This window comes from Colletotrichum aenigma (assembly GCF_013390185.1).
Source record: "Colletotrichum aenigma strain Cg56 chromosome Unknown KSG_Cg56_contig03, whole genome shotgun sequence".
Lineage (NCBI taxonomy): Eukaryota > Fungi > Ascomycota > Sordariomycetes > Glomerellales > Glomerellaceae > Colletotrichum > Colletotrichum aenigma.
In genome coordinates this window covers 2057293-2079043 of record NW_023500909.1, presented here as the reverse complement: position 1 = coordinate 2079043, position 21751 = coordinate 2057293, and the positions used below count along the sequence as shown (strand labels likewise).

Below are 21751 nucleotides of genomic sequence, written 5' to 3'. Positions count from 1 at the left end.
TGATGGCCCACCTGCCAAGTGAGACAGGGAACAGCTGGAGAGAAGTGCTTCGGCAGCGCGGGATCGACTGCTTCAGGACCAGGACCTGGATCACCCGGCCGGGTGCTGTGTGCTGCGTTTCCTCACTTTAGCCACAGCTGTGCCATCCGTCGTTCAACCGTCCTTTCGTCTGAAGTTTTTCTGAAGCCCATGCGTTCGACGTTCGCTCGATGGAGGCCAGCGAAACAATCGTTTCACGCCCGAGAGAACTCGTCATTTTTCTGCATCGCTTTGCATCGCATTGATACTACCGCACTCTCACCACTTGGCACGCTGGTATGCCTTCCCCCCGCTCCGATCTGACCGCAATGGGTGTAAATGCCGAGCCTTTTCCCTCGCTGACTGATCGTCATGGCGTAGCCGTCCTCGGATTTCCACGCTCCTAGCCCTTCGCCCCTCCGTCCGGTCCGGACCTGTTACGACTACATATCATCTCACTACCCCCACGCTCCCGACCCGCGAACACAATGGTCGACGGAAACCGTTCAGAGAACGAGCCGCTCTTGAGTAACATGGAGCGACAACAGGCCGACGAGCCTGCGAATCGGACGAATCCGACCGACCATCCCGATGCGCCCCTCGAAGACAATCCACGCCGCGAGCTTGAAGTCGACGAGGACTCTGGACCATCGACTCCTAGGTTCATGCAGGATGAGGGAGAATGGAAGCGCTGGAGGTGGGTGCCATACCCGGTCCGTCGAATCGTGAAGGCCACAGCGAAGTGGTCCAAGGGCCCACAGAATCCCAGGGACTACAAGATCAAGCCCATCCTCCCCCAGGTTCAAGAGTTTCCTCTCGTTCTGGTCGAGAAGTACTTGAAGGCATTCAAGCATCGTGTCGGCATTGTCTTCCTCTATACTGCCATCTGGATAATCACATTCGCTCTGGTCAAGAGGAGTGAGACGTTTGCGACCGAGATTGAGGGCTGGGGAGCACCCCAGCAGATTGGATGCGGCGCGACTTACTGGGGGCGAGGAAACAAGTGCGGCCTCAATGGCGCCGATTGTCGTCCCTTCAACGGCAGCGGATTTCCCTTCAGGTGTTCGGCCAACTGCAAAGGCTACATGGTCCTGAACCCGAGAGCGGTCGGTGACCAGGAAATCGTGTACCAGTCTTTCGTCATCGGCGGACCGGCCAACGATGCTAGCCAGCCCGTCTACCGCGGCGATTCTTTCCTATGCGGTGCTGCTATCCATGCTGGCGTGGTCAGCAACGAAAATGGAGGCTGTGGAGTGGTCCGCCTCGTTGGAAAGCAACAAGACTACATCAGCACCGAACGAAACGACATTGAGAGCATCAGTTTCGACTCCTACTTCCCGCTGTCATTCACTTTCGAGCCGAATGTGCAATGCAAGGCCCGCGATCTGAGGTGGAACCTTTTGGCTGTCTCAGTCGTTTTCACTGCCATCCTTTCCATCTTTACGGCTTCACCAGCGCTGTTCTTCTTCTCGGTCTTCACCGGCATCTTCTGGCACGTTGGACTGGCCTCAGACCCGCCGAATCACTACTCCGTGGCTGACCTGGTCTCCAACATTATCGGAAAGTTCCTTCCGGCAATGTTCTGCGCCTGGGTCATGTACGACAAGATGGGTATTAGGCGCACTCTTTTCGGTCTGACGGCTCAAATTGAGAAAACCATTCTTTGGCTCGGCGGATGCTGGGTCGGCGCTCTCACCAACTACACGTTCACATGGATTCCGATCCAAAGACTGAACGCCCACGACTTGCAACAGCAACCTGGCGCCAAAGCCGCATTGGCCATCATCATCATTGTTCTCGTCGTCATCATCGTCAAACAGGTGTGGTATTTTAGACAAGAAGGCCGGCTCATCAAGTACCTAAAGCTATACTTGCTCTTCCTTGGTGGAATCATCGTATGTCTCGTCCTCCCGGACTTGAGTCTGCGCATCCATCATTACATTCTCGCCTTGCTTTTACTGCCCGGCACAAGCATGCAAACTCGCCCTTCGCTCCTTTATCAAGGCCTTTTGGTGGGTCTTTTTATCAACGGTATCGCTCGCTGGGGATTCGACGCCGTCCTCCAAACACCCGCCGCCCTTCAAGGAGACGCGCAGCATGGATCAGCACTTCCCAACATTCTCCCGCCTGTTGTTGACCTTGCTCAAAGCACATGGAGCATCAATTTCACGTGGACCGTCCCCTCGGGGGCTCTTTATGATGGAATCAGCGTTCTCGTCAACGATGTTGAGCGCTTCCGCACTTACTTTGATGACACGCCCGTTCAGAACAGCTTCCAATGGACACGCGACAGCAACCTTGGAATGAACGAATACTTCCGCTTTGGATACATGGAAGGCAGCGAGAGTTATGATTTCACTAAAGCCGGCATCTGGAACGCCGAGGGAAAATGGATAGACATGAAGGAGGGTCCTTCCATGGTGCGGAGTCGAAGTTTAGTGGAAGAGGAAGAGAGGATGCCGCGGTGGTAATTATATAACGTGAGAAGCACACTTATACTAGATGTACAGTCAACAAGATCATTCGAATTGGATCATGAAACCAGTCTCCGGAACCGATACTGAAGCATCACATGTCCTCGGCAAACACGAGCGAGAATTTGGTTGGAATTACTATGGTATCTTTGAATAGCAAGGAGATCAACGCGGTTTCACATCTCGCTGAATCTAGGCGCCAGGGGTGCGGCGGCAAAGGGGTCGGCCACGCTCGAGGGTGTTGGGGTCACACGTCAAGCGGCTGTCCTCAATGCAGGTCAATTGTGCGCCGCCTGGTTTCGTAAGTGTCAGCATGTCCCGACTTCCCTCTCTATTTGGCTTGCTAGAAAGTGCAAACTCACAGTTGTTGATGCTGTCAGGCACGCAGCGGCCGGTCTGGCCGTTGACGTTGCAGACGTCCTGCTTCAAGCTCGTGTTGGCGACGCAGCAGGCGCCGTTCGGGACAGGGCGGTTGTCGTTGGCGCCCTGACGCTCCATGAGGAGGGTGTCACGGCGGACGGCGGCCATGGCGGGGTCCTCGACAGCGGCGGCAGCAACGCTGTGGGCGGCGGCGAAGGCCATCACGATGGTCTGGAGGGAGAACTTCATCTTGACTCAAGGTATGGAGACTGTGGGTATATGCGTGGTGGTGGATGTCGGAAAGACTGTGGCCGGGTTTGTCGAGCGCGAGAGCAAAAGAAGGATGTGTATGAGTAAAGAGTGTCCGACCGGCGGCAGAGAAGCAGAAGAGACTGAACAGTTGATATGAGAGGCCTAACGAGGCAAATAATCTAGAGGGGCGGGAATGGTAAGGTTATATATAAGCGTCCGGAGTGGTCCTTTCCATCTGAGCTCGATTCACCCCGGCTTTCACGATGCGTCAATTGGCTTGGTGCAATCAGAGGCGAGGTGACCGAACCCATCGGACCCCATTACTACACGATCCCCATGATCAACCGGAGGGATGAGGGAGTTGCGGGCGGGCAGACTTGCTGCATTCCCCAGCTGAAAGAAGAGCTGAGGTAAAGGAGGAGGCGGTGACATGGGACGGCCGTCGACGACCTGAATCACAGCCGTCTGAGGTTCACCTCGTCACCAGCAAAAAAAGTCTAAGCCCTGTCATTGTCCAAAAGCGAAAGCCAAAAGGGGACGTGGATGAGACGAACATGGGTAAGGGGAGGCTCTGTCTTGGGACATGCAAGAGGGCCTTTTGGGTTTAGATTGGTGCTTCCAGGAGTCGTGATGCGACGATGTTGGTGGGGAATTCGTCTGGAGAGGTGAAACCGCGGACAGGGGTATCGCTTGCTCACGACCCTCACGTTTTCGGAGCGGAACCGAAGGCTGTGTGAGCTGAGCTAGGCTTCTTTTGTATTTCAGCGACGAATTCGAGGAAAACATTGGGAGGGTGTTAAAAAAGAGCTCATGAGATCGGTTCTCTGACGTGGTTGGTGGGGCTTTGCTCTTGAGGGGAGAGGAGGGTACGGTGTCCGAAGGATGATAAGCTCGAGGTCTCGGCAGAGTCGGCATCCCGCAACAGTGACAGCTTGGGAGCGGGCTGATCTTTTCTTAGCATGGCTAAAGCAATTTGAATCAGAGAGGCACTTGTTTCCCAAAACCTTTGGATTATTCTGGACCATTCCCCCGGAAAGATCTGCCGAGGGTTTCTGCTGTCAGCATACGACGTGGCCGGGAGACGGCTTCGGTTGTGGGGATCACCACGGCTCGGTGAAGATCACGGCTGAGATGATCTCCGTCTGATCTTGCCATGGTAGCTGAGCGGTTTCTTGGGGAGCTCTGCCGTCGTTGTTATTGTTGTTTCTATGGTCATTTCTGTTGTTGTCAATTCAAGAAGTGCGGAGCTGCCTAATCTTGGCACCTAGATGAGCTAAGTCATCTTACTAAGTAGGCTTTCATTGCCGGTTACGTTTGAAGGTGAACAAGAAAAGACTTGAGCTTGGAAGTGGACGTGGTGTTGAATTGGATCTTGGATTGCTGATTTCTCTCATTTTCCGACTAACACAGAGTGTATGAGTGAGAGACGTGCAAAATTACTGAGTGACAGTGGAGTTAATGGCATAAGTTTGTGAAGCTCGGTGATATCCATTCTATTTCACCAAAGTGAAGATCATCACAGAGACGTATCAAACATTTTCCATAGAAACGGGAATATATTAATTAAAATCTTCCAGTATCTAAAAGAAAGAGAATAAGAGTAGACACTTCAGGGCCTCGAGAAACCAAGCTCTCGTAAACACCCCTCGGCCAACTTTCTGATCATCAATCATCAAATCTACTCCTCATCCTCGACCGCGTCAGCCGGCGCGGCCTCGACAACCTTGTTCGCAGTCTTCTTGGGCTTGGGAGCGGTCTTGGCAGCGCCGGCGGTGCCACCAGCAGCCTTGACGGAGGCGTCGACGACATCACCGGCCTTCTTCGCGACGGCGTCGTCCTTGGGGACGTCGGAGGCGGTCGGGTTGTCGGTGGACGCGTTGAACTTGAGCGAGGTAGCCGTCTTGCCCTTGTTGGCCTGGTCGTCGGCGATGTTCTTGTTCAGCTTCTTGGTCTCCTCCTCCAGCTTGGCCGTCACGTTCTGGCCCTGCGCCTGCTGGACTTGCAGCTGCATGACGGTGGCGGTGAGCTTGAGGACCTTGTTCTGGATCTTGGCGCGCTGTTTGTTGTTGTGTTAGTCGCGTATTCTGAGACTCTCACAACAAAGTAAGCAGGGTGGGAAACAAACCTGAAGAGCAAGAGCATCTTCACCAGGGGTGGTCTCGGCGATCTTGGTGTTGTAAGCGCCGCGCTCGGCCTGGTTGGCAATCTTGTTGACGTTGTTGAGGAACGTGATGTCCGCCTTGTCGACCTGGGTGAGGTCCGTGGGCAGGCCGCTCAACTTCTTGAGGGCGTCCTCCTTGGCGGTGCCGGCGGTGCCTCCGCTAATGGAGAGCTCGTCAAAAGTCTTGGCCGTGAAGACCGGGGCGCGCTTCTGGATCTTGCCGGCGCTGCTGCTGTCCTTGGTGGGGGCAGCAGAGGCAACGGCGGCGAGGGCGGCGAGGACGATGGAGAACTTCATCTTGAGTTTGTTTGTAAAAGAAGGTGGTTATAAAAGTAGGTTTTAATTAAAAACGATTGTTGAGCGAGAGACGATGGTTTGGTGAGAAGAAATTGAAACGACAGCACAGCTGTGGGAAGTAGAGAATAAGACTCGAGACTAAAGATTGAAGATGAGATAGAGAGAGGAACAAAACTTGGTACAGACGCGGGAGTCTTGGCCGATCTTATAGATCTTTCCGAGCATCTCGGACCAGCGTCTTTACGCATTTCAACTCGACAGATCCATGGGAAAGCACTGACAGGACGAACCTTCGGCGCCGCCGTACCGGAGCCGTCTGCCTCCGTGTTGGTCGGTGATTAGGCTTTCGACGATGCGATGGGGATGGTGAGGGGCCATACGGGCAGATTAAGGCGCGCGGGTTGGTTTCAGAGTGAGGTGATTGCTTATTCTCTACGCGCGTGTGTACAAACATAGCAACACTCAGAAAAACAAAGGGTAGCATTAGAGAAAGGCGTACGAGAACCGTAGAGCCGCCTCGTGGTCGTGGGTCCAGCTAGACGGTAAAGATGCCGGTCGACTTCAAGGACCTACCCTGGCGCGGCCGGGGCTGAGCCTCATGCTGTCCCCCTCCCCATTGAGCAGGTAGGTCTTGGCTGTGCCGTCTCATGATGCGACGACGAAGTTGGGTGTTGGCTCGAGTCAGCGGCGAACCGGTCTTTGCAGAGTCTGCAGAGGGAAACTGGTGGAAGGAGAGCAGGTTATGAAAGGCAGAAAAACTCAAATTTGAGACGAGTTTTACTGATGTTTTTGACAGCCTGAACCTTGAGGAATGATGGGACCGTTGGGCAGAGTCAGTGTTGAGAGGGACGCGTAGGCTTTCTCTCTCTGGTCCGGACTGTCAAAGCCTCGGTCTCGGTCGATGCCGGATCCTTTAACCATGAAAGCCATGTGGCAGTGTGCGAGAGTGAGAGACAGACAGAGGGAGGCAGGAGTGAAGCCGCCGAGAGCTGTCAAGTCTAACCCCCCGCAGATCGACCGGCGATAGATTGTAAGCTTATGATACCCATATTACATGCTCGTGGGCCCAAAACGTTCAGTGGGCTAAGATCAGCCCTGCGGTGATTGGGGAAAGCAATTTATCGCACATGGTGGTGTTTGAAGCTCGACTTTGCGTTGGAGAAAAGTGGGGTCAAAAGTCAGTTCTCTCGCTTTCGTTCATACGTCAAACCTCTCCACTTGGAGATAACTTCATCTCATTCGGCTTGGCATTCAGTCAAGTGAACATCTCACGAGTAACTTACTCATCCACACTTTTCACAAAATCCCTACGACTCGAGACTTTTCAAAAATAGGAGGCGTCAACGACTCAGCTGTCTCTCACAAAACCCCCATCAGGAAAGAAGACGCCGAACACCACCATCATGCCCCCACGGATCCCGACTCCGGAGGACTTCGCTCCAATCCAGCAAGTCCTACCCCTGACCCTAGCCTTCCCAAACCCGCCAGAGTCCACAACAGCCATCCTTATCCTCTTCCACGGCCTGGGAGATTCCGAAGCCCCCTTCGCCTCCTTCGCCCGCGCAATGTCCCTCCCCGGCGTTCTCGCAATCTCCGTCCGCGGGCCCTCCCCGCTGCCTCCATCCATGCTGCCCGACATGCCCCAGCAGTCCTCCTCTTCCTCCTCCCCGACAGGCCACTTCCACTGGGGCGACGACCTGACCTTCGACCCCGCCACGGACGACATCTCCCCGGATCCGGGATTCACCAAAGCCGCGAACCTAGTCACAGAGAAGCTTATTCGCGAGACGCTCATCGGCCGCTGTGGCTGGGAGCTGAGCGACATAATCCTCTTCGGCTTCGGGCAGGGCGGATCTCTCGCGCTGGGTCTTGCTTCGCAGCTTCGACTGGGCCCCAAGGTCGTCGACGTGACGGACGGCGGCCAGAAGGCAGGGAAGGCTGTGGACGAGGGCACGCTCAAGGGCGTGCTCTCCATCGGCGGACCCCTGCCCCATTCCATGATCCCGACGGTTACTACGCGCGGCAAGTCGAAGACGAAAGCCTGCCTGGTCCAGCTTGACGATGACGCTTTTGATGAAGTGAAGGAAGAGTTTCTGGACGTCAGGGTGGTGAGGTGGAAGCGAAAAGACGTGGCGATGCCCCGGGACCGCGAGGAGATGTTTCCTCTGATGAAGTTCTTCGCCGAGTGTCTGAAGAGTGGTTGGTAGACTGCAGCATGCTTGTCAACGGAAACGCTCAGGACGGAATGTGTCTACGCTCAACATGCACAGCGAATTAGACAGCGATTGTGCAAGACCATGTGTTTCCCCACCATCATCGCCGACAGGTTTGCAAGAGTTGGATTATATTCAAGGAGACAACTTATGAAAACATGGGTTCTGGGGCTGCTGAATGGCCCCAGTAAAGCATGCGCAGCAGCCGAATGACACAACTGCATAATCGACGAGCTGAGGACGAAGGACCCTGGGCCTCACCCGGCAGACCCAAGCCGATGGTTAGAGACCGTAACATGGATCACTCCCCATAAAGGACATGTCTGCCTTACGACTGAAGAAGGTTGCATGGAAAGCTCCTAAGCCTCTCAAGGAGGAGATGGAGCGAACTGCCTGGACGAGTAGGATGTGGTATTCAATACTACCAGTCGAGGAATCCTAAGGCTAGCGGTGGATACCATAATTACAAAGAATACTGGAACGTCCTCCTATCTCCGTTTTCCCCAGCATCATCCGCTACTTTGGCAGCAGGAATGCCTCATTATCCCCTCATGCGAGTCCCTGGATAGTCTTCGTCGCCCAAAGAGGATTTGACGGCCCGAGTTAAGGCATGGGCGAGTTCTCGTTGCCTTTCCTGACATCAGAGTCATTCGGCATGGTATGGTTCCTCGGGTCGCCCTGGGACACCTTCACGGTTGGATCATCATGGACACTGTGAGGCACTGTTGGCCCCCTTCCGACGACCTGAAGGTCGCTGCTCAGGCGGTGCGGTGCCGGCTGATACGCTCTAGGCATCGCCACAGTCTCATCATCGTGAACGGTGTGAGGCTTCGTTGGGGGTTCGGAAGCGACCACTGCATCATGACTGAGCCGATGGTCGTAGCCGTAATCAGCTACTTTGACAGCAGGATCTTCATGGACGCTGTGAGGTGGAGCGGCGGCTGCGACTTTGATAGCAGGATCCTCATGCACGCTGTGAGGTGAAGCAGCGGCTGCGACCTTGGCCTTTGGATCTTGATTGATCCTGTGAGCTTCTGGCTGGCGAGCCACCTGGGTAACAGGGTCTTCGTGAATAGTGTGCAGGCGCACTTCCTGGGCCGTGCCGAGGACGGGATCGTCGTAGACGCTGTGGAACAGGGGGTTAAGTCCAGCCGGAGCCATTGGATCACGGGCGAGTCGGTGAGATGCAGATGGCTTGTCAACCACAACATTAGGATCTTGTGATCCCAGCACAGGGCTTCTCAGAACATCCGGCGATCTTGCAGGAGTATCTTGGCGATTATCGCGTCGGCAGTTGTTTTCTTTGGGGTCCTCGAGAAGTTCTTCGACAATGCTGATCACGGAAGGAGTCCGGTGTCGTACAGGTGGGCTGTTGAGCGGATTCCGCCGAATTACACGAGGTATCGACGTTTCCGGCGACTCAGAGATGACAGGCAGGCTCCTCAACCCGGGCATCTCCATTTGAGGCGGTGGTATGTAGGGGGTCATCACAGGCTTGAACCGGCGGGGTGACCCCATGGGCGGCTTCGGGAAAGGATGCTTGTCGAGCTCTCTGCAGAGCTTCTCGCGCATAGTAACTTCCTGGTGGTTTATATTGATGGTCCTCGTTCTTTCGGAACCTGCGGCATGACGGTCTAGTTTTTCGCTGCCTTTGATGACATAGTGTTCTCGAATCGCGAGGCGTTGAGCCTGAGCCATGGCTGCAGCACCGGATCCTGCATTGATTAGCTTCGTGAAAGGTGACTTCTTCGGGAGATGGACTTACCACGGCTGCACGTGTAGTCTAGACATACGGAATGGCAAAAGCCTACATCTGACGGAGCAAAAGGGTCTTCCGAGTAGGCAATCCGGTCCAACATTTCTTCAGTCTTCGCGTACGCCATGCCAGCACAGCACCAGTAGTATTCCAATGACGGATACCACTTGTTCACGTCGGTGGATTCGGCTAGCCAGGTATCGGACAAAACAAGCTGTAGAGTTCGACCCTCTCTGGTCTGCAGTAAGGGATCATTTCTGTGACGAAAGACGACAGCTCTCATCGTCTCAACCGTTTCGCTTTGTCTTTGAGCCCCGGCCATTTTGGGCTTGTCCTCGCTGTGGTCTCCTGCAAGCTTTTCGTGGACCACAGTGTGTTCTGAAGAACCAACCCGAGAAGCGGTGCGAGAAACAGCCCGAGAAGCAGTACGAGGACTGCCTCGGGGGGCGGGATCCAGGTTATTGTAGCCATGGTCCACGCTGGGAATTGGCGACCCGATGGGGAAGCTCATTCTTCCAGCGAGAAGCAAGAATGGCAAGTGAACGAATGGTACTTATTGTGTACGGTAAAGGATGACGAGCGATGGATATCAAAAGTGTAGCTGAAGATATTGATGGCTGGAAATTGTGCTGGTCGAAAATGGACGTGACGTTGGATGATTCTCGCAGAGATCTAGATGGAGGAGAGACATCCGTTGTCAGTAGGCGTAATGATGGCATGAGCAGTCTCAAGGGTGGCAGGTGCTCAAGCTCGATGAACTTGGCGTCACTTCGGCAAGAGGTAACCCGCGTCTTCTTCCATGGGCATCGAAGTCTCTGCGCCTTCGTCTTGGCACGCATCGACCAACTGCAGAAGGAGCTGTCATGAGAAGGCGGCGACTGCGGACTTGACTTGCGAAACGGCAAGACCCATAGATGTTGGTTGGGGGAAGCCGTAAGTGAGTCGCAAGATCCCGCGTGGTCAACGTAGGGCGGTAATGTAATTGATTTATGCCTTTATGAAATATTTGAAAGCATTGACGAACGAGTCCATCGTCAACTCAGTGGCCGCCCTACCGCCATGCCCATTCTCCGAGCGCCAATACCCCATAGTACACATTGCATGAAGGAGATTTATTCCTGTTCTGGTCTATGATTCCAATCATCTGATCACGTACATCTACTCCTCAGCTCGATCGTCTTCTCTCCATCCATTCGAGCCTCTCGAGGCTGCACTATGTAATGATCTGAGAGTTGTACTTTGGTTCTTATTCGACCACCTGTTGATTGTCAGCAGAGATGCACGACTCGTCGTGGTGTTGCCAACGTACACTTTGACTTTTCCGTCGTCGCCGCACGACGCCAGCATACAAGGGTCTGCCGGATTCCAGCTGACGGCATTAGTCCGGGGCTGATGACCTTCAAGCCTTTCAACGGCAGCGCCGCTATTCTTGTGCCAGATGAGGATGTTCCCATCTGCTCCTAGATTAGCTTGTAACGATGCGGTTTTGTGCGACTCCGACTTACCCTCGCTGCCGCTAACGACGAAACTTTCGTTGGCGCCACCAAAAGCACTCCTGATGAGGAAGTCGCCTCCCGTATGTCCGAGAAACTTTTGTACAGAGGTTCGAGTTGCCAAGTCTATCAGTTGCACCTCGCCGTCTTTTTTGTTGACAAGAAGATGTCGGGAGTCTTCGCTGATGCTGACGCAAGTTGGCCGAGCCTTCAGCTCCATTTCATACTCCAATTCGCGTGTGGTGGGATTATAGACGTGTATCTTCTGCACATCGTCCACCGCGACCAGCCAGTGACCATCGGGCGAGCCGCACAAGTCCTGAACCCGGTGCTTCTTGCCCCATTCGTACAGCATTTCCCCTGAGGTGCTCCAAGTGCGCAGGCCGTGTTGCTTATCCAGGGCTCCGGTCACAAAACTCTTGCTGTCAGTGGCCCATACACAACCGCTGGCTGGCTCCTCGAAGCGCTCCAGTTTAAGCCTCAATTCCCCAGTCTGTATCATGAGTTGTCAGCTAGGGGCCTCAAAGCAGGCGCACAAAACATACCGATGTATCCCACAGCCGTGCATACTTGTCCTGTGAGCACGTTACAAGCATCGAGTCGTCGGGGCTCCATGAGAAATTGCCAACACCATGAGCGTGTGGGCGAAGAACTTGTGAAACTGAGAATGAAGGGAGATCCCAAATGACAACTGCCTCGCCGCTACCACAGGCTGCCAGACGTTTGCCGTCGTGTGAGAATTGTACTTGCCATACCTCCCCATTCAGATCTGTCAACTCCAGGGCCACCTCGGTGGGAAAGTGGCTCCGCTCGCAGTAGTGATCGGAATATAATGATGGTGAAGATGCAGTGGTATGCCACAGACAGCTGTCTATTTGGCTCTGCTTTACCTGTTGCAGGAGAACCGCCAGCCTATTTTCAGGCAACATGACAGACGGCGATATACATTCTACGATAGGTCAACATTTGCGACACATGACGCTCGGGGGAATATCACATACTCGACAACTCCGACAGCAGAACCTTTCTGGACTGACCGTGAGCACCATCCCATTCTGCCTTGGCCTTCAAATCCTCCGTGGACTGGCACATGAGTAGACTAGACAGGAAATGGAGCTTCTGGGTGTCTTGATAAAGCGGCGTGAGCTCTGTTCGTAGTACCATGAGGGCTTTACTCGTATCACGCTGTTCCAGGAGCTCCAAAAACTTCTGTTGGCGCAACCAGAATCGCATGACGTTCCTGTCTGAGCCGGGGGCCAGGACTAGGCCGTTCCCTTGTTGGCCTCGGTCATCGGACATGACGGCTCCGAAGAGAAGCTCCTCGGCTTGACCCCACTCGCCGTTGACGACCGCATCCCGGAAGGCGGCGACCGTTGGACTCTCGAGCTCGTAGCCGCTGTCCTTGCTGACGCTCTCCGCAGCACCATGATAACCCATGTCGGAAAGGGCCTGGATCAGAATGCGCGTCACCTCCTCGCGATCATGCCCGTAATATGTCGTCGGCGGTCGTGACGGTGTTTCCTTGTCGGAGCGGGAGGAGCCGTTCATGGCAGCGGCCTTGCGAGTTCCATTTGTAGCAGAGGCAGACAGCTGGGCATCAGAGGATGCGCCGTTTGAGTAAGCCCTCGGAGCGCCGTTGGAAGCCAGTCCATCTCCGTCTGAGATCATGTTGGCGTCGCCTCTTCTGCGTTTGACGCGGTGGGAGGCGGATCGACTGGCGCCGGCAGACGTAGTAGGAGGGCTTCCCCGATCCGAGTCGGAAGTGGCTCGTTGTCTACGGCCCAAGACCTGACGAGGCGCCGTATTAGATGCTATCGTTCCGGTGGCAATCGAGGAATGCTGGGCAACGGCGGGGGAGTGCAGGGGCGAGGGATGGAGTTCGTCAGGGGAGGCCGAGGAGGGGCGAGACGCGGCGACAGAGGGCAATAGATCTGGATTAGAGGGTATCTGAACGTTCGGCAGGGTGGGGTGATCGTTGGCGGCGAGAATGTAGTGGGAGTTGGGATCTGGATCGAAGTTGGGGTCCAGGTCGGGCTCTGTTGCCGCGGGGAGAACCCGCGGATGTTCTCGTCGGTAGGTATCTGTTGGAAAAGCAGGTAGGGTCGCCCAGCATCGGAGGAATGCAAGGTCGGCGGTGACGAGTCGCTCTGTTGCTAGGCAGTTTAATTACTAGGCCTGAGAGATGGGTGCGGACGGACGGACATGTGTTTGTAGGCGTCAGGTAGTCGGGCCAGGTTAGGTAAGGTAACGTAGGTAGGGACGGCAAGGCGAGGCTCAGTAGAGCTGCGTCTGTACGAATCGCTGGTGGGAGAGCAGACGAGGCAGATGGTATGCACGAGGGACGAGGTCTGGGAGTCGGGCCTGGGCGTTGAGGCCGGTAGTCTCTGGTGAGGTAAGTTATGTGAGGCACGGTAGGTAGGTAGGTAGACGAGGGTGGTGGAGGGAGCGTGAAATGGACGGGAAGGTGAAGCTTTGAGGTTTGGAGTTCGTTGGTGCAGGTTTCGGGGCAGTGAAGGATGGCATCGGTCATACCTACCCAGCAGGTCACCTACGTAGTCTCTACCGTACCTTCCACTGTAGGTTGGCCGAATACTTGCCTGGGCTGTCTTGAAGGTACCTACCTAAGGTAGGCAAGAAGGTAGGTATGGAGGTAGGTAGGGACCCGTGGACGGCAGCCGCGCACCGCTGCAGCACACTGACTGGGCTGCAGGGAGTGCCACTGGAGCCAGCAGACGAGCAGATGACGGGATGCCGGCTGATTGGGCCTATGGCAGCCACCCTGCGCGATGGTGTGGGGACGAATGACCTGCACCGCTTACCGGGGGGTTGGAGGGACGATTCAGTGCAGTCCATCTCCCAAGAACCCGAGACAACCATTCCCTACCTTAGCTGCTTAGCACATACAAGTGCATAGTAGAGGCCGACTAGGTGGTTTGTTTGTCCGAGCAGCACCACGCCAAATACAACAAGTGTCTACCCTAGACACGATTTGAAAAGGAGGATTCCTGCTGGTGATACGTCGAGGAGGGCGCGCGCCTGAATGGCCAAGGCACGTTTGCCTTTCTCAGTGCACAACCAAGGTCCGAATAAAAGCCGGGAATAAAGTGCGTTGGGATACCTTGCTCACGAGACAGAGGCGTGGAAGACGGGAGGTCGAAGTGGCATTTGGACAAGGTACCTACAGATACCCAAGACAGACGGATGCTGGACGGATGCTGGCTGAGCTTTCTCTTATCGGTCTTACTGGCGGGTACCCCAACGTTGCCTTGCCTAACTAAGGTAACGGCAGTGTAAGGTAGCAGCGACAACGGAGGCCGGGATGCTCATTATCAGTCAGGTGCCTGTATATACATCATCAAGCCAGCCGGCAAGCTACGATACTGTCACTCACTTCCCGAAGTATATCGGCAATCGTCCCCGTCAGAGTGTGGATGAACATGCAGTTTATCTGTCGTAACCACTGCTGTATGGTTGCTGGTGATAGTTTTCTGGACCGAGCAGTCTGGACAGGTCTCTTGATGCAACACAGAGCCAAGTCTTGCAAGTTGCGCCTGTCTTCCGGTCCCTTGCCGTCATTCGCCGTTTCAGTCCGGGCGACAGAGCAGCGGATCCTGGTCCACATCGACGTTTCTTTCGTCTTCATGCAGCATCAGATGCATTACAGGAACGAGAGGAAACAACATAAACCCCTTGGTACCACTTCACTTCAGCTGAAGAGAGAAACAAATGAGACAATTCGGTCAGTTGGCTGTATCAGTCACGGAGGACTCGGACGTGCATCGAGAGGCACCACCGCTGCCTGGATCTGAAAGTCCCTCAGGGTGATGAATCCACGCGCAACTTGACTCTGGAGAGGCATAAGCGATAACTCACTTGTCGTCTTTTCGGGACCTGGCATCGTCAACATACCCTACCGTACCTTACCTTGTTAACAACTGACGCGGCTTGAATGACGTACGCGGAACAGGCAACTGTATTTCCTTCATCGCCGCCTACCTACCCTGCCTGTCGCATGCAAAGAGCACATCTCGAGTAACCCGAGAGCTGCACGAGAGATCGTGGCTGACCACTCAAATGTCCGCCTATCGATTCCAGCTGTCAAGTCCCCAGATCGATCACGTGAGGTCCCTCACCGTCCCAAAGCCCCGCCAAACGTCGTTGTGTCGGCAGAGTGACAGGGGCCTACGACTCGGTGGAGACAAGTCGTATGTGGCTGGTGCGTCAGGGATCTCTCAGGGCAGCAACGTGTGGACTGCCACTGCGGAAGGTACCTAGGGGACGTGGCCTGGGTCCCGTCAGGTTAGGTGCGGATGGGTCCAGAGTGCGAGTGGCACCGCAGACCGTACCTTAGGTTTCGAGAGCAGCACCTAAGCACCTGGTATGTATGGCCTGGGTGCTTGCGACGTCTCTCCCGCCATCCCACCACCACCATCACCCCCAACCAAACAAAAAAGAGAGAACACCACGCTTTTCTCTCGCCAGCGATCTCCTGCGTTCGATCTTCAACCCGTACAAATACCCCGTCCTCGCCGACAAACAGGCTACCACGACCGATCTTGGCTGACCCCGACCAGTACACAGTCGTCCTGCTCACCGAATCCGACCCCCCCTTTACCCGGTCGTCCCTCCACACACTGCGATTCAGGAGCGACCGACCTGCGACAGGACACTTGACCACAAGGACGTCCCTCCGACCCTTTTGCCTCGAACACTTCTCACCGCCAACAACCCCCTCCAAAGAGCGCCCGTCGCAACGCAACCATGAGCGGCCCTCAGTCCCTCTCCACGCAAGGCGGCATTTCTGATCCCGCCTTGATCACGTTCGTGATGCCCAACCGTCCTTGACGCAATCCTCGAGCTAACTGTAACCCTGCGCCTCAGGCTCGTGAACAAGCTTCAAGATGTCTTCACAACAGTCGGTGTCACCAACCCCATCGATCTGCCTCAAATAGTCGTCGTCGGCAGTCAGTCTAGCGGAAAGAGTTCCGTCTTGGAGAACATCGTCGGGAGAGACTTGTGAGTCTGCCCAACCACTGCCTGCCCCGCCATCGTCACATGCTGCCCGGTGTATGGACCACAACTAACAATCCTGTCTTCCCAGTTTGCCTCGAGGCTCTGGCATCGTCACCCGTCGACCCCTCGTTCTCCAGCTCATCAACCGCCCCGCGACTTCCCAATCCAACGGCGTCGAGGAGCTTGCCGACACCAACGACAAGGCAGCAAACGCCGACGAATGGGGCGAATTCCTCCACATCCCCGGCCAGAAGTTCTACGACTTCAACAAGATCCGCGATGAGATCAGCAGAGAAACCGAGGCCAAGGTCGGCCGCAACGCCGGCATCTCCCCCGCTCCCATCAACCTCCGAATCTACTCCCCGAACGTCCTCACCCTGACCCTCGTCGATTTGCCCGGTCTGACGCGCGTGCCTGTCGGTGACCAGCCCCGAGACATCGAGCGCCAGATCCGCGACATGATTCTCAAGTTCATTTCCAAGTCCAACGCCATAATCCTCGCCGTCACCGCCGCCAACATCGACTTGGCCAACTCTGACGGACTCAAGCTTGCCCGTGAGGTTGACCCCGAGGGTCAAAGGACGATTGGTGTCCTTACCAAGGTCGATCTCATGGATGAAGGAACCGACGTTGTGGATATCCTGGCTGGTCGTATTATTCCTCTGCGACTTGGTTACGTCCCCGTTGTCAACCGTGGTCAGCGTGACATTGACAATAAGAAGCCTATTACCGCTGCCTTGGAGAATGAGAAGAATTTCTTTGAGAACCACAAGGCGTACCGAAACAAGAGCTCATACTGCGGTACCCCTTACCTGGCTAGGAAGCTCAACCTTATTCTCATGATGCACATTAAGCAGACATTGCCCGACATCAAGGCCCGCATCTCCAGCTCCCTGTCCAAGTACGCGGCAGAATTGGAGAGCTTGGGACCAAGCATGCTCGGCAACAGCGGAAACATTGTGCTCAACATCATCACCGAATTCACCAACGAGTGGCGGACAGTGCTGGACGGAAACAACACGGAGCTCTCGAGCACGGAACTGTCAGGTGGTGCAAGAATCAGCTTCGTTTTCCACGAGCTGTACTCCAACGGTGTTAAGGCGGTGGATCCCTTTGACGTGGTTAAGGATGTGGATATCCGCACTATCCTCTACAACTCCTCCGGTTCCTCCCCAGCGCTGTTCGTCGGCACCACTGCTTTCGAGCTCATTGTGAAGCAGCAGATTAAGCGCTTGGAAGACCCCAGCTTGAAGTGTGTATCCCTGGTCTACGACGAGCTGGTGCGCATCCTGTCGCAGCTTCTTGGTAAGACGCTCTACCGCAGATATCCTCAGCTGAAGGAGAAGGTCCACGCGGTTGTCATCAACTTCTTTAAGAAGGCCATGGAGCCTACCAACAAGCTGGTCAAGGATCTGGTGGCGATGGAGGCATGCTACATCAACACTGGCCACCCTGACTTTTTGAACGGCCATCGCGCCATGGCCATCGTTAACGAGCGTTACAACCCCGCCAAGCCTGTCCAGGTCGATCCCAAGACGGGCAAGCCCCTCCCGGGTGGCACACCTAGAGCATCCAGCCCTGTCGTTCCCGAGGATACCTCAAACTCTGGTTTCTTTGGTAGCTTCTTCGCTGCCAAGAACAAGAAGAAGGCTGCGGCGATGGACGCGCCGCCGCCAACACTCAAGGCCTCTGGAACGCTTTCTGAGCGGGAGAACATCGAGGTTGAGGTTATCAGTAAGTATTCTGGGTCGTATTATGTTACAAGCGCCTAACAAATCTCGCAGAGCTGCTCATCTCTTCTTACTACAACATTGTTAAGAGAACCATGATTGACATGGTTCCCAAGGCTATCATGCTGACCCTCGTTCAGTGAGCAATATGCCTTCTGACACGATGGATCAATAGCTAACACGCGATAGATTTACCAAGGACGAGATGCAGAAGGAGCTTTTGGAGAATATGTACCGCAGCGACACCTTGGATGACCTCCTCAAAGAGAGTGACTTCACCATCCGCAGAAGAAAGGAGTGCCAGCAAATGGTCGAGTCCCTCGGCAAGGCCAGCGAGATCGTCAGCCAGGTCCAGTAAACGACACGACACGACGCACATGATAGCTCCTGAGAACATGAGAGCTTTGCCTGCTGAAGTGCTGGCAGCCCCACGCTTCCGGGGGCACACAAAAAGAAGGAGCGCGGCGTTAAGGCAGTGGAATATTCCCATACATCGTCAGCGGGGCCCCTGGAGGCGTGGACGACAGTAGACGGCTGGGTGGCGGCAGTTCCGGTGATAGTCCTTTAATGAGACGGCATACAATTGTTCCTTCAGGGAAAGACAAGACTGGATCAAGACGTCAAGACATTCTAGCGTGGAGAAGGCAGCAATGAAAAATTATGCGCAAACTTTTGAAGGAACGTGACTTCGGATCGTCTCTCGCTTTCGTTACTCATGTCCCTTCGCCAACGTCTGCGCTCGAGCTTCCGTTTCGTGAGATGCCCCTGGAATTGATTCAACATTCAGACGGTCCCTAAAGCGCATGCTCATATCCGCCAACACATGTATGACGTTCAACGGCTAAAATATCCTACAAGTGTCGGTCGCTTCGATGGATTATGTTAATAACCAAGCTGTCGGTGTAATCGATGAGGTGCCAGCATGGCGCGTGCTCTTGTATACTTTCCGAGGGCAGCCATTCGGACATGGTCTGGTCTAGGCCCAGATTACCGTTGAAAGAGCGAGTCAAAGCGATACGCAGTATACATCTCCCAAGCAAGAGTAAGTACGAATACGGCCAAACGCCATCCACATGAAGCATCTGGGTATTGAAACTCCGGTACCTCTACGTTGCGTGCGCTAGTGCAACTGTGTCGGGTGAAACCAGGAAGCATCAGGGTAGCTCCCTTGCGTCTAGCCCTCCCCGCTTCTGGAAGAGGTCGAAGCTTCCGCTCAAGATGAGGCGAGGAGGGGAGGACAGGCGGCCTGCTCGGTTGGAAGAAGGGAGGAGGCGCACGCGAGTTCTGTAGAACAAAACTCACGTCGTTCTCTCCCTTTTCTTCGCATCTTCTCATCCCCGCCATTCCTGTTTCATCTTCACTTATATAGCTACTTACTTACCTAGGAACAGAAAGCTCACCGACGCAAAGGCGACGAGTCGATTTTTAACTCTGCAGCCTGCGCTATAGACCTCTTTAACAACAGACATTAAACATTTGTAGGGAACAGAACACAAGTCCCGACACCCAAGATGAAGGCAGTCGACTTTGTGCGCTCGCAGTTCAAGAAGCTGCCCTACCCGTCTGAGAACTGCGGAGGCCGCACCATCATCGTGACGGGCTCCAACGTCGGCCTCGGCCTCGAAGCGGCGCGCCACTTCGTGCGGCTCAACGCGGGCAAAGTCATTCTGGCGGTCCGCAGCACCGACAAAGGCGAGGCGGCCAAGACGGACATTGAGCTGACGACGGGCCGGCGGGACGTGCTCGAGGTGTGGCCGCTCGACCAGGCGTCTTTCGAAAGCGTCAAGGAATTCGCGGCGCGGGCGGACAAGCTGCCGCGGCTCGACTACGTGGTGCTCAACGCCAGCATCGCAACCTCCAAACGGACGGAGGCGGAGGGGTGGGAGTCGCAGGTGACGGTGAACGTGCTGAGCACGTTCCTGCTGGGGTTGAAGCTGCTGCCGGTGCTGCGGCGGACGGGCACGACGTTCAACGTGACGCCCAAGATTGTGATTACGGCTTCGGACGCGAGCCAGATGGTGAGTCCCTCATCCTCGTACATCTCGGGCTTGTCGGTCCTGGCGTCGAGCTGGATCCTGATCTTTGGGCGGGGACAGGCCAAGTTCCACGAGCGCAACGACGAGGACATTTACAAGGCGCTCAACGTCAACAAGAGCCTCACGGACCGGTACAACACGACGAAGCTGATGCAGATCATCATCGCGCGGCAGATGGCCATCGCGGCGGACGCGTCGGGCAAGGGCAAGGTGCAGGTGACGACGCTGAACCCGGGCCTGTGCGCGACGGCGCTGTTCCGCAACGTGCCGTTCCCGCTGACGGTGGTGGTCAAGGTCGGGCTGAAGCTGTTTGCGCGGTCGGCGGAGGTTGGGTCGCGAACGATCATGGCCGGCGCATTCGCCGGGGAGGAGGCTCACGGGAGGTACATGAGCGATTGTATCGTTGTCAAGTTCCCGAAGCTGATGCAAGGGGAGGAGGGTGAGGCCATGCAGACCCGGCTCTGGGAGCAGACGGTGGAGTTGCTGGACGGGGTTGATCCTGGGCTCTCGAAGAACTTGTAGTTGCTTGATGTCGAGGGTTGTCGTCTGTCTTGGGGACGGATTGGGAAATTGTAAGATACCTCGGACTGTATGCTTCTGTCTCGAATAGGTATGTATTATGTTGCTGCGTTGCTGTGATATGGCCAGCAAGATTTGTATCAACCTGGTTACCAAACTGTGCCATGTAAGTCGGTGAAGTGGATTGAAAGTTGCCGCAGTATTCCTCAGAAAACCCAACTAGATAAGCACTTATTTTTGAAAATTCCCGTATAATTGTTAGAAACCGTTAAAACCCCTAGACACCCGCGGAAACTCCTTCAATAAGACCAGTGATGTGATGCTCGAAAAGTTACAGCATCAGCAGCAATCCGAATCGAGCAACCAGTTCACCGTCGCACTCATTGGCGTTTGCCTTACCTGAAACCCCTATTAGTGCGCCATTTATTGCCCCTCTACGCTACTCTTTGCTATCTATAACGACGCTACCGACGTCAATTAATACGCTTTTTAACGTAATTTAGGCTTTTTAATACTATTTACAGCGTAATATAAATGTAATTTCATAATACTAAAGTAAAATAATAATACTCTAGCCTCTATATAACTAATATGATTATTAAAGCTAGTAATATTATATAAATATAAAAATATCCTTTTAAAACTAGAGTTTTTATTAATAAAGCTAATAATATAAAAAATACTTTTGTTTATATTAGTTCTCTAAGAAAGAGATTATAAAAAGAATTTTATATTATATTAATTTTAATTAAATCTAAAATATACTATTTTTAATAAAATAGCTATAATAAGAAGCTTCTAGTTAACTATAAAATAGTTAATTAAATCTTCTATTAGCTTTAAGAGAAATAAAATAGACCTAATTAAGAGGAGTAATAATAGCTTTAACTCTTAAAGTAAAATAAATATAAAAAGAGGGTTTTATGTTAATAGTAATATATATAAACCTATAATTAAAGTTATTATTTAATAGCTTTAGCTATAAATAAACTTTATAAATAAGTAGTATAACTTATTAATACTAGAAGTAATAGATAATAGCACTAATAAAGTTAAAAAAATATAATAACTAGAAGTTAATAATATTAAAGCTATTATTAAAACTACTATAAAGCGACTAATTTATTTTATTATTAAAAAGGATAATTCCTTTAAAGAATATTTATTACTACTTCTATTATAATTATTACTATTATTACTACTTCCTATAAAACTTTAAGTTTATATAGAGATTAACATTTCAAAAAATAATATTAAAATATAACTAAATATTAAAATTAAAAAACTTAAATAAGAGAATATAGATAATTAACCTGAATATATTATTTATAATATAATTAGAGATTTCTATTATAAATAGACTTTATAATACTACAATTACTTTTTTATGTTTAATTCTACTTAAATTATTTTCCTCTTTAGCTTAAAT

At 53.3% G+C, this 21751-nt stretch overlaps 8 protein-coding genes across 8 annotated transcripts; 4 read left to right on the top strand and 4 right to left on the bottom strand.

Annotated features, from left to right (window-relative positions):
- Positions 1–506: 506 nt before the first annotated feature.
- Positions 507–2489, top strand: CGCA056_v004536 (Uncharacterized protein; the record flags this gene model as incomplete). The annotated part of the gene is made up of 1 exon (XM_037319791.1): positions 507–2489. The coding sequence occupies one exon, from the start codon at positions 507–509 to the stop codon at positions 2487–2489; it is 1983 nt and encodes a 660-aa protein (XP_037180678.1).
- A 195-nt stretch (positions 2490–2684) lies between these two features.
- Positions 2685–3101, bottom strand: CGCA056_v004535 (uncharacterized protein; the record flags this gene model as incomplete). Its single annotated transcript, XM_037319790.1, has 2 exons — positions 2685–2785; positions 2855–3101. The coding sequence occupies 2 exons, from the start codon at positions 3099–3101 to the stop codon at positions 2685–2687; spliced, it is 348 nt and encodes a 115-aa protein (XP_037180679.1).
- A 1681-nt stretch (positions 3102–4782) lies between these two features.
- On the bottom strand, positions 4783–5562 carry CGCA056_v004534 (uncharacterized protein; the record flags this gene model as incomplete). The annotated part of the gene is made up of 2 exons (XM_037319789.1): positions 4783–5160; positions 5230–5562. 2 exons carry the CDS (start codon positions 5560–5562, stop codon positions 4783–4785), a joined length of 711 nt encoding a protein of 236 aa, XP_037180680.1.
- A 1403-nt stretch (positions 5563–6965) lies between these two features.
- On the top strand, positions 6966–7769 carry CGCA056_v004533 (putative hydrolase; the record flags this gene model as incomplete). Its single annotated transcript, XM_037319788.1, has 1 exon — positions 6966–7769. The coding sequence occupies one exon, from the start codon at positions 6966–6968 to the stop codon at positions 7767–7769; it is 804 nt and encodes a 267-aa protein (XP_037180673.1).
- Positions 7770–8378: 609 nt separating this feature from the next.
- Positions 8379–9853, bottom strand: CGCA056_v004532 (uncharacterized protein; the record flags this gene model as incomplete). Its single annotated transcript, XM_037319787.1, has 2 exons — positions 8379–9490; positions 9541–9853. 2 exons carry the CDS (start codon positions 9851–9853, stop codon positions 8379–8381), a joined length of 1425 nt encoding a protein of 474 aa, XP_037180674.1.
- An 836-nt stretch (positions 9854–10689) lies between these two features.
- CGCA056_v004531 (WD repeat-containing protein) lies at positions 10690–12692 on the bottom strand (the record flags this gene model as incomplete). The annotated part of the gene is made up of 5 exons (XM_037319786.1): positions 10690–10789; positions 10841–10985; positions 11037–11517; positions 11570–11973; positions 12026–12692. 5 exons carry the CDS (start codon positions 12690–12692, stop codon positions 10690–10692), a joined length of 1797 nt encoding a protein of 598 aa, XP_037180675.1.
- Positions 12693–15785: 3093 nt separating this feature from the next.
- vps1 (Vacuolar protein sorting-associated protein 1) lies at positions 15786–18125 on the top strand (the record flags this gene model as incomplete). Its single annotated transcript, XM_037319785.1, has 5 exons — positions 15786–15844; positions 15906–16040; positions 16126–17771; positions 17822–17906; positions 17957–18125. 5 exons carry the CDS (start codon positions 15786–15788, stop codon positions 18123–18125), a joined length of 2094 nt encoding a protein of 697 aa, XP_037180676.1.
- Positions 18126–19278: 1153 nt separating this feature from the next.
- Positions 19279–20325, top strand: atnD-5 (Short chain dehydrogenase atnD; the record flags this gene model as incomplete). The annotated part of the gene is made up of 1 exon (XM_037319784.1): positions 19279–20325. The coding sequence occupies one exon, from the start codon at positions 19279–19281 to the stop codon at positions 20323–20325; it is 1047 nt and encodes a 348-aa protein (XP_037181656.1).
- Between the last annotated feature and the right edge of the window lie 1426 nt (positions 20326–21751).